Below are 12,432 nucleotides of genomic sequence, written 5' to 3' on the forward strand. Positions count from 1 at the left end.
CGTAAGAAGCTTTTATATAATATCAAACACTACTTTGATCATTGAGAAGCTTAAGGACATACGATACAGTTACAGGGGAGGTAATGACGTTGCTAATGTAAAATGTTATTTTGGCGACGTCAAACTGTGACATATCGGGAAAAGATGTATTTTTCGACTGATTTTTATCCTTCAAACTGATTTAAGGATGTTCGCTCCTCTTGTTTTTGAATTTTTGCCAGATATTCGGAATCCTCTGGTTTTATCCATGCAGAGCCATTAAAAAATTTGCCCACTAACCCCTACTTTTCTTACCGTAATTTGATTACATATAGTTTAAAATGTCATTTTTGAAAATCTTATAAAATCCTTGTTATTTTTTCATTGTTTTTGAAAGAAAAAAGGTGTCAATGATAAATGTATGAAAAATCTAGAGAGAAGTATTTCCCGCCAAATTTTCAATGGCTTATATCTCGAAAACAAGCACACGGACCCCTCATTTTTTTCTGCTTTTTTAGTTTCTTTATTTATATACTATCAATTTACAACAGTCTTTTAAAAAGCTTGTTATTTTGAAACAGAGAAGCGAACATCCTTAACTTGAAAACGAGTTCATGGACCCCTCTTTTTTAAAATGACATTCGGTTTGATTACGTATGAAGATTATTTATACCAATTTTCACGAAAAAGTCAATAATGCAAGTTTTTTAAATTTGATAAATAAACAGTAAAAAATGACGTTTTTTTCTGCATTCATGAACATTTGATGAATTTGAGTTAATTCTAAATAAAATATTTCATAAATTTATAGGATACTTATATAAAACAGAAATTACAAATAATTTAACAAAAAAACAGCTTGTGTTTATTTTTTAAAACAAAAAAGTTATGCATTTCTGTCGTAAGGAAAAATACGTCCACAAATCCGAATTTTGAGCAAATATCTGAAATTTCGAACTCATTTTACTCAAAAAGTAGCACATGAAGGTATATTTCTTACTACATATTTGATTAAATCAGGTAAAAAATAGCCTATTTGCAAATTTTCATCAAATTTTCATTATGGGATCAAAACTGTATCGTATGCCCTTAATATTTCCTTAATAATAGAACGTGATTAAAACGTTCAACTGATTTTTACTGAGTTATCTCCCTGTAGTGTTATGTACCACATTATAAACAAATGGTGCGTGTGTGGGGATTAGCTGAAGCTTCTGTCGGTTTTAATTTTGAATTTATGTATTTTCAAATTTATGCTTAAACAATTTAATAATTTTATACATTTTTTATCCTTTAACTTGACAGAGTATTTTTTATCATTATATTTCTCATAAAGCCGAATGGATATTTGTTTCTGTCATGACTCCTGAGATACAGTATCTTGGAAGTTTTGATCAACATACACAAGTCTAAATGAGGTTTGTAAAATTACTGATTGTGTTCATCTGTATCCCCTATTGCGATATTTTTAGACGAGTCCGTTAGTGAAGGCATTGCTGGAGACGCACACTCATTTTTGCTCCATATTTATTTCCCTCGTATTTTTTTCTCATGGTCTGTATATAATCCAAATGGATTAACACGTTCTAAGCAGTAAACTACTGTAGTTCGTTAAATAAGTATTCTCTGTGTAAGTTTACATGTGTGGGTGTCAGAATTTATAATTTGCTTACTTTGCACTATAACTGTCATTACAAGGCTTTCCAGAACTAAGATAGAAACTTGCAAATACATGATTATCTAAAATTTAAAAAACCAAGTGATCATTTGATCACTATTGATCAAACGTAAATATCCAACACGAAAGCAACAAAAAAGGACGAAAATTCAAACAACAGCTCACAAAACACTGCACTGTATAATGTAAAACATAACTTGGTTTACAAACAACAAACAAACGCACACACATACACACATGTACTCTTGTTTGATGATCTCTTTCTAGTATTGCCGTTTTCATTTTTATTTTTCCTCATTGGTTAAACACGTCGTATGGATTTCTTATAGATGCTTGCTGAATATAAGAATGCAATGATCACACGACATTTATGGTAGTCTGAGTGAAAAGAATTTCAAACCCAAGGCTAAAGCAATATGCAGTGTTTCATTGCATGTTTTTGATTATTTTAAAATGATTTTAACTATCCCTATCGAAACAGGAACATTTAGGAGAAAAAATAAGTTTTTAATTTTCTAAAACATGCATTTGAATTTTATTTATCTAGGGCATGCTGTGCCTGAAAACTTTTCCAGATACACAGGTTTGTCTGTACTCAGAGTAAACTTTGAGGTGAAAACACAGCCATTTTAGCCAAAGGGTCCACATGAACCTTAAGACTATTCCATGAATTCCGCTAAACAAACAGGTGCTTAAGGCGCCATAACTGTAATAAATTAAGTTATCAACTTGCATTACCTTATTGCCTGGATTGAGAGCTATTTTCATGTTCATGGTCTAATGTGTCTATTTCATAACCTTGCACAAAATGCAATCTCCCATCACAACAAAAGATGAAATGCCGCTGTGGGGAGTTTCTATTGAATGTTATAAAAAAGACTAAATGATCCATGATTTTCTCGTGAATCTCAAATAACAAATGAATTTTTGAAAGAATAGCCATCCCATTACTAATAATAGAAACTAATAATTCTTAAAACCGTTAATTTTTAATTTTCAGATGTGTTTTGGCGATCTGCGAGCAAAGATGTCAGGATATTTTGTAAATAGAAACATATTTACAATGTAAATGTATATTCTACCATAAATTATCTTTGTTGCGGCCTAGTATTTTTTGCGTTTGTTATATGCTTTTTTTTTAAATCTAACTGAATGGTTTCTGTCATCTACAGTGGCATATCTAGGGGTGTGCTTTTCATACCCATATCTTTGTCAAGTATTCATTCACTAATACATATATGTATTGTGCAAATATGGCTTCAAATTATCAACATAAAAAAATATGTTTAAAACAGTTACTTGCTTTGCTATAATATAAAGGATATTGGTAAATACTCTTGCGATAATCTACTCATGCCAATAACACTGTATCATCATACATAAGTCTAATGTATTCCAATTCTCTAAAGCAATGTTTTTCCTAGTAAAAGTTTGCAATTTGTTAATTTCCCTTTTGGTCATATAGTTTACGTATTAATATATCACTGGCTTTCATTTGATTGGGTATGAGCGTTTCTGGTGAACTTAAATTCAAAAAGCGCTTCTGACGCAAGAAATTTATAATGCGTTATTACAAAAAAAAAAACAAACATGTCACTTTTACGATGTTAATTTCATCTTTTGGCGCACACAAAAAAAGTAATTGTAGTATCATCATTACTTTCAATTATAAAATATATAATAACATAGTATATTGACTATTAACCAAACTTGTCCATAAAACTATAATAGCTAACACAAAACATTAACTACAGTCAAAATAAATCATATGATAAAGCAGGAAACATATTATTTGTATGGCTTTACATGTTTCCATGTATAAAAGTCTAATTTTACTTAGAAATCGTTAAATATAGTCAGTACGGTATTTTAACTTGTTTTACATTTATATTGATTTTTAAGAGCGGTTTACTGTAAGGTTTTACTTTCGAATTAAGTCGGGCTTGAACGTTTTTGAAAAATATTGAATTCTATGTTAATATATATGTTTCATTTATGCAATATAAATGGTTGGTCATGATAAGCCGGATCAGCAGAATGTGACGGGTAGACATTCGGTCTTACTTTTTCCAGTTTCTTTTTAATCTGGGGGTGGGTGATTTGTTGTTTGTTGTCGTTTTTCTTATAATCGAATTTAAAATAAATGATAGCTTGTCTGTAAAAATTACTGTAGTTCTTACAACAGATCAGAACAAAACCGCTAACGTACGCATAACAAACCAATATTTTATTATCGACTGTATATATACATGATATGTACTAGCCAAAAAAAAAAAAAAAAGAAACGATACCTAATCTTTTTACATAATAATTTTTATTTCCAAAAAATTATGTATTTCCACTAGCTGTATGTTCGAAAACAGTCATAAATCTCTATGTTACTGTACTGGTGTTTTTGTTTTACCGGAAAATAACGTCACTTTTGCGTATTTTTGAATTTTGAGGGAAACCGCATTTATGTCGTCCGAACACGGGTTTTAAATTTAATGATGGTGATTAAATATCTGGTAAACACAGGTAAACAAAAAGTGATTGAATATATCCAAAAAAGCCTGTTTCATATGCCTGGTCTGCTAAAATGAGCCTGATAGAGCAGTGGGAATGGTACAACCATGTTTGCGTCATATTGACGTCGTAAACAACTTTGGTGTTTTAAAATTGACAATAACACGATTAATGAGACCGTCGAATAAGATCCACTCATCTCAGGGATCGTTTTTTGCCAGCTACAATTACTGCAAGAACAACACCTGGGAGGCATAATCAAAGAATATCCGCCCAAACTTTTCGTAATAGGCTAAGAGAGGCTAGATTGCAATCACGACGTCCATTAGTTGGAGCCATTCTAAAACAAAGCCACTGATCTGCACGCCTACGTTTGGCAAACGCACGTTTGTATTGGAACCGTGTCAGGTGACAAAACGTCATCTTTAGTGATGAGTCAAGATTTCGGTTACGTAAAAGTGATGGCAGAATGAGAGTTTGCAGACGCCAAAATGAACGTTATGCAGATGCATATGTGCATAAATGCCTGATCGCTTTGGTTGGTGTTATATGATGGCTTGGATAGGAATCACGCATTGTGGTCGCACTGACTTGAAGTTTATCAACGGAAGTCTAGATGGAGTTCGTTATCGTGACGAAATTCTCTCTTCAATTGTCCAACCATTCATTGCAAGGCATGCATGGAAATCGGCATACTTTTCAACAGGACAATGATAGGTACCCCGTGGCACGTGTATACACACAATATCGTGGGCAGAATAACACTGACATTCTTCCATGGCCAGCTTTATCGCTAGATCTATCACCAATTTAATATTTATGGGATGAACTTGACAAAACGTGGACGCAGACGTAATCAGCCTTTTGAGTCGCATTTCTGGAAGAGTGGAATAACATTCAACAAGCATTTATTAAACATTTAGTTGGATCAATCCGTCGTAGATTGACTGATGTTATCAACGCAAGAGGTGGTCATACGCGATATTAACTCTTCAACTTTTGGTTTCGACAACGACATATTCAAACATTCCGTGCAATAATGAAAATTAGTTGTGATCTGTTATCTTCGTTTTGTTTGTATGCTTTTATGTTATTGTTCTATAAAATACAAAACTAAAATAACATTGTTGAAAAGTAAAAAAAATATATTTGATAAAATCTGAGTATTGTTTCTTTTTGTGGCTAGTATAGTTTTATTGAACGACTGCAAACAACAATGCAATACTTCCTTTGTGACTTTTGGCTTTGGTGGTCAAGTGGGTTAAGCTATCACCAGGCTAATGTTGTGAGTTCGAACCCTGCTTGTGACTAGGTATATGTATGTTCGATTCCACTCTTAATCTACAAGATTTGCTAGTTATTTTTCTGTGAAAGGTTGTTGCTAGGTTCTCACCAGGTATTTCGCCTCCTCCTCCAATAAACATTGGTCGCCATGATATAGCCAAAGTTACTGAAAGTGGCATTTAACACAAAGAGACAAACTAACAACACTAACTGGGTTTCATGTCTTATGAACATGAAACAATGGTTCACGCAAAGATTCCTTTTTATATATTATTCCTGAAATAAACTAAAAACAAGACAGATTATAAAATAGAATATTATTCCGTAAGGTCTTACAATAAGGAACAACACTATAAGCAACTGGAACAACTAGGAACATTTAAAATGAGAGACAGTGATCCAATGGAATGCACAATCTTTAACAGGAAATATAAGCAGACCTGTTTTAAATCGGAAAGGGGATGACATAAAAGGCTAGATTGCATTAAAACCTAGATTTCCAATGACAAATCTTCTTCAAATAATACATGATATACTATTCTCTTTTATGACGAATGTTTTATCTCAAAAATATCCACATACCTAATGACGATTTTTGAATTGCATCCGATCTGTATATTTATATTCTACAACCTATTTAAAATTCTATAAGAAATACACCGAATTTAACATAGACTTCATACTTCTTTAACACTCCGGGAATGATTAATTTCGAATCAATTTAGAAACAGTTTATTTCCTGTTATTATACTGGAACAATCTATTCACACATTTCGGACTTTTATGAAAATGTGTGATTTAATCGCTCCTATTTGCATACTACAACGTATTAACTGTTTGAAAAAGCCATAAAGTGTAATATTTTTTTTTCAATAACCTCCGATTGTAAATGATGTTAAGTCTGGTCACCATGGTCTATTAAAAAAAAAACAAATTGTCACAAAATTCATTTGTAGCTACAGGAATCACAAACTATTTTTTTTTGCTGTACAGTATTGTACAGTTTTAAAAAAAGTTTAAGTATTTAGTTCAATTTTTTTTTTTTTTACTAATACATCATACAATTCTGGACATTTATAACTTGAAACTATAACTTTCAACAGTTTATTTTGTTTGAGAAATGCACACATCTTAAAAGAGTAGTGTCAATTTCCAATGTTACCAACGACAACCATTGACGAGATTCCTTACAGGAGTGGAAAAAAAAATGTTCTCCCTGTATTAAATGAGCATTTTTCAGTTTAAGTAAAATATTTCTAGAGGATATCCTATCCGGTGTATCTCTTTTAATAATTATTGACACTTAATTCACAGTACGTGCATGAAGTCTGGTGATGAAATTAAAAATATATACAAAAAGTACATGTATGAAGACAGTTATTTCAAGTATTGTTAATTTACTAGAGGTATAATTCCTTTGAATCCTACGCATACGAACACATATTTATCCATTCACTGCTTCGCGAAATTAAAGTCTCTGTCTGGTGCATACAATTCATAAATAGTAATGTTGATCAAGTATACAATCTTTAGGATTGATCAAGTTACAATGTTTAACGGTGTTGTCGTACGGATCTATACCCACAATGTCTTTGCCACCTGCGAGGGTTAAATGTGTAGATACTAAAACAATGTCCAATTCAAACAAACACTTGATTGAACCATATAATCATCATCATATCTATTTAAATGTAGTTAGACCAAAATAGTGTATTGTTTTTATTAGTGAACAATACAATTGTACAAAATATTTCGGCAGTCCACCAGATGATCGTTCGAACAAGAGGAAGTTAAGCAAAGTAACCGGATACCTTTCTGCGAGTCATAACCGAATGACCACTCCGTTGTTCCTTCATCAGTACAAATCTAACTAACACCTTGAACTTCAATTGATGTATGAATCAATGGAGAGTTTCATAACCAAAACGAGACTAAAGCAATGTAGAACAGTCAAATAAAAAAACTCACATAGCCTAAGAAAATTCAAGAAATGCAACCGTATTATATCTTTATTTTCACAATTACAATATTTATCATTGATAATAACAATAACAAAATGGTGACAATATTAAAAAACAATAATACAAAATATGATAATAATAATTAATAGATAATGAAAATGGTGTGATTGTCGTCATCATAACTGTTTAATGTTTATTGTATAAAAACATGGTGTTAGCTTGAATCAGGTAGTGTCTCTTTAGAATTGATTCAAGTTTATCCCGTGCCTTCTATATCTAACTATACGGTGTGTGTTTTCTTATTGGTAAAGTTTTATTTTTTTTGTTTTTGGAGAATATCTGTCTTATGACGTTGCGTTCCCGAGGGTATCACCAGCCCAGTAGTCAGCACTTCGATGTTGACATGAATATCAATTATATGGTCATTTTTATAAATAAACAGTGTGCAAAAAACTGAATTATTCGAAATACTAAGGATTTTCTTACCCCCAGCATAGATTATCTTAGCCGTATTTGGCACAACTTTTTGGAATATTGGGTCCTCAATGCTCTTCAACTTTTTACTTGTTTGGCTTTCTAACTATTTTGATCTGAGCGTCACTGATGAGTCTTATGTAGACGAAACGCGCGTCTGGCGTATCAAATTATAAGCCTCGTACCTTTGATAACTATTACGGGCAATCATATCATGTGCACATTTCCTTATTTAATTCGTATAACAAATACCGAAATATTCTAGACTGAACAGATACTCTTTTTTTTGAAAAACAAAATAAATAAATATTGAGTGAGTGGTAGTAAATCAAAGTAGAACAGAACGATTGTTGTTGCTGCTTTGGAATGTTTCTTCCTCTATCTTCATCTTATTCATATACTTAAAAAGCCAAAGGTGTTAGTAAACTCATTATAGAAACCAGGATGACTTGCGTTTCGTCTACAAAAGACTCATCAGCGATGACGCTTGAATAAAAAAAGTTAAAAGGATCAAATGAAGTACAAAGTTGAGGAGGATTGAGGATACAAAATTCCGACATTTTTTGGCCAAACACAGCTAATTAAATTATATATTGGGGAGCATTGTGACGAAAGGGGTTCTATGTTATCAAAGGGGATAGTCAAACCCATCCAAGATAAAACTGTATTTGTAAGGTTCAAGTCGTAATTGTTTTTAATATAAAACTTTTCTCTAGAGAATTTCTTAAATATCAGTAAGAATTCAAGTCTGAAAAAATAATACATGTAATAAATATGTAAGTGGAGTCAGTCAACATTAATATGAAGGGTCGGAAAATGTACGTTTTACCAGTTTGTATGATTAAAAAAATACGAGACTCTAAAAGCAGACGTAAGACTTATATACTCACTCATATTGTAAATAATGCATCATAAAAATGAGATCTGTATACATATTTCCACCTCACATTTTAAAAAACATTCTATGAAATTCTTCGATATTCAACTCAAACTGGTAATAAACATGAATATAAAAGAATAACATTTTGTATATATATATATGTATATATATATGTGTGTTCATATACATGTCCAGTAAAAAACGGGTATAGTTTATGCATTTGCATACAGTGTTTCTTGTGAATCTCTCTCAAGCAATACTTTGATACACTTGTAACAATACTCGTACTGATCCTGAAATACAAAAAAAGGAACATGTAACAGAAGATTCTTCAATGTTCGTAATCATCATGTATAATTGATACCAAAAAAGAGAGTGAAACGTTACAGCCATTACAAATACAAAAAAAAGTCTCAGCAAAAAACAAAAAAACAAATAGCAAAAAAAAAAAACAAAAAAAAACAGCAATTAATTACTAGACTATATTGTTATGTTCTCTCTTAGTTTGAAAAGTGCATTATGCAAACTTACATATTCCAAAATGAATTCGGGTCGCCTTATTTGTATTGTTCTTACTACTTGGAAAATATCAACTTCGTCATCAATCTGCAGTTTTTCTAAGACCATCCTAAGTGCAACAAATAATCCACTCTTTCTACAGCCATCTCTGAAATAGTGCAAGTTACAACTTTAAAAAACACTTTTGCGCAATAGATGCTAGTCAGACATAGCAATATTCACAGTGCTTCATTTGATATCTGGGTTCAGAAAAGGGTTATCTAATTTTTGCTGTCTAAAATTTTGTCCAGCAACTTATCTTCCTCTTTTTCTATGTCTTCGAATGTTTTGTTTTCTCCTGGGTTTTCGTCTTAATCATATTTTATAACTGTGTTATAGATACTTAGGATTTGGTTTCTATATTAAAATATCTTACAAAACTTATCAAGTGAAATATAAGCAAACCAGAATGATGAACCTTTAGTTAACAATATCATGCAAAATAACAAGCGCATCATTTAAACATAGAAGAAAATTTCAAAATTTACAATTTTCGACAACGTACCTACAAACTACAGTTATCGGACATTTCTGCTTTTCCCAACAATTGACTACACGTTGAATAAGATCCAACATACATTCGGGCGACGGTGGCACATCAGTATTTATGGTCCAATCATCAACGGTAAAAACGTTTATTGATCGTTTTTCTCTATTTCTCTGTAAATTCAAATAACTAAAGTATACAATTATTTTTATAGATAGAAAATGTTAAGAGTTGTAGAAATATGAACCTAACATCTTTTTTTATTTTGTTATCTGTTGGTATTAAGGATGTATTCCTCTGACGTTTCAGTCTCGTCGAAATCTCGTTCCGGAATTATTTCCAAAACATGTAATAAAGAAGAAAATATCAATGAATTTAAAAAAAATTATAATCAAACTTAACTCTGTGAAAAAATTGTGGATTTACAATAAGTAGTTTTGAGTAATAAAATTTTCAAATTTTATAACCAATCAAGTCAGTCTCATTAGCCAAAATGTTGAGAAAATGGTTGAGGGGTACAAGAAATGAGTTTACCAGAAACATGTACATCCCAGTTCAATTTTTTCTTTTCAAATTTCTTAGATATGTATTTTTTCAATCGTTTATAACAAAGAAGTTGAAATAATATGCTTTTTGTTCTAAAAAAAGAGAAAAATCCCAAATTTACAAAATAGACAGCATGGTAAATTTGACACGAAAAAGCAACAAAATTTTATAAAATTTTCTTATATTAAAACCTACCTATAGTTTTTTTAAGTTAAATTTATTCAGATTGGTCCACTTCATCATAAGTGAAAGTACGAAAACAAGTTTAATTGTGAAACTGTGATTTTTTCATGATAATAGCCCAAAAATGGGTAAGAATTGATGAAAAATGGGAAAATCATCAAAATTGGGTACTTTCAAATGGCCGTAGTAAATAAAGAAGTGCACTACCATATGATTTTTTCTTCCCCAATTATTTTTTTACAGTCATATAAACCCAAAAATCAGGTTAAGAAAAAAAGTTTAATTCTAGAAATTTTTGGCTTCTCAGAGGTGTACATCCTTAAGAAGATTGACACAATGGATGCAACTACTCATCTCTTCAGTCGCATTTTTATTATAGTTTATCTGTTTAAAAAAAACTAGACATTAAGACAAAGTTATTGTTATAAATACTTTATCTTCATTTAAAAGTGCATGGTCAATGTAATAAAAAGAATAACTAATCCAAGAATTAAAATATTCAACACGTGAACGAACAAAACTGATAACTAACTCTACGCGCATTCTTGAATTAATGTGTTGTTCAGTCGCTCGTTGAATATTTTTCTACATTGGAATTTTTGGATAAGTTAACGAAATTCTATAGTTATCAAACTTTAAAGATGTTTTTAGAAACTTACCTTCATTTCAGATTTAAACAAGAATAATCGAAGCCATTATAACTGTAATGTACACAATGAAAGTTTACACTACATGCATTTAATTAAATTAATTTCTTTTTTTCTTTTTGTTCTTTTATTTTTTGAAATTATTACTTCCAAAAATATAAACCCTTTGGATTTTGTTTAATTTATCAAACAATAACGCTTCTACAAAGTTATTACGTACCTGCCTTTTGAGTAAAACACAGAATAAATCACCCTCACCTTGTGATTTAAGATGAAGTGCAGCTCGTCGATCGCCTTTTCTCTTTCTTGATATATACTAAAGTTGTCAAATTCTAGCATTTCTTTCTTCTCTAACCATAGTGGAGCATCCTGATAAAATATGAATTTATGGAACTCTAAAACCTCAAAACTGTAAAACCAATCTAAACTTTTATTTTCAATAGGTTTTGAAGGCCGTCATGAACCAACTACTGTTCATTCATGAGCTTAGTGCTTCCAGCATTTGCATACACCAAACGTGCATGTTCTACATTGTCGAATCTACAATACTGCGGTAAAGGGTGCATTTTTACTGTAAACTTTGCTGAAGGAATTTGATATATCAAAATTGCCGACTGATTTGTACAGCTTGGTCTTATATTAAACTGTTACATCGCTTTCCAATTTGTTCTGTCACAAATCAGGAGTCTGTAATCCAGCAGTCGTATGTTGCTGTATGTATACGTTTATTGTTTTTAGCATAAACTAGGCTGTTGGTATCTTCATTTATTTCATTTTGTCATGCCGGGGTTTTACAGTATGTGTTTTGCTCATTGTTGAAGGCCAATAGTGACCTGTAGTTGTTCACATCTTTGTTTTGTTAGTCTCTGGTGGATATTTGTCTCATATGAAATCATACCATATCTCTTTCGGTTATTATCATCCACTATCCCAAGCTCTAAAACACCATTGGTCTAAAGCGGATATGAATAGATTAAAACAGACTATCGAAAATCTGTCATCAACCACAAGTTACTTAAATGACAATGTCTGTTTATCAATAGATGAGAAAAGACAACCACTATGCATGGGTCATATTGCAAACCTGGCTAGTTTCAATCAGTGTATGAACAAAAAGTAAATCAAAGAACATACACATATAAAAAAAAACCAGCACAGAAAAAAGCACTTAACTTTCAACTAAGGGTATTAAATATAGCAAAGGCGTCTTGATGACAGTGAAGGTTACCTATTTATTGTGACGAACCATG

The 12,432-nt window shown here is 31.4% G+C and overlaps 1 protein-coding gene across 3 annotated transcripts in view; it reads right to left on the reverse strand.

The window, feature by feature from the left end:
- Positions 1-7,440: 7,440 nt before the first annotated feature.
- The window catches only part of LOC127699995 (receptor-type tyrosine-protein phosphatase mu-like), a 60,810-nt gene continuing 55,818 nt past the window's right edge, over positions 7,441-12,432 (reverse strand). For all 3 annotated transcript variants that reach the window (XM_052203425.1, XM_052203436.1, XM_052203434.1), the window contains 4 exons: positions 11,441-11,551; positions 9,825-9,979; positions 9,293-9,428; positions 7,441-9,054 (listed from right to left, as the gene is read on the reverse strand). In XM_052203425.1, the coding sequence (XP_052059385.1) occupies positions 8,974-9,054; positions 9,293-9,428; positions 9,825-9,979; positions 11,441-11,551 (483 nt within the window). In that variant the 3' untranslated portion in view covers positions 7,441-8,973. The remainder of the gene's footprint in view (positions 9,055-9,292; positions 9,429-9,824; positions 9,980-11,440; positions 11,552-12,432) is intronic.

Source organism: Mytilus californianus, unplaced genomic scaffold (assembly GCF_021869535.1).
Source record: "Mytilus californianus isolate M0D057914Y unplaced genomic scaffold, xbMytCali1.0.p SCAF_1, whole genome shotgun sequence".
Taxonomy (NCBI): Eukaryota; Metazoa; Mollusca; class Bivalvia; order Mytilida; family Mytilidae; genus Mytilus; species Mytilus californianus.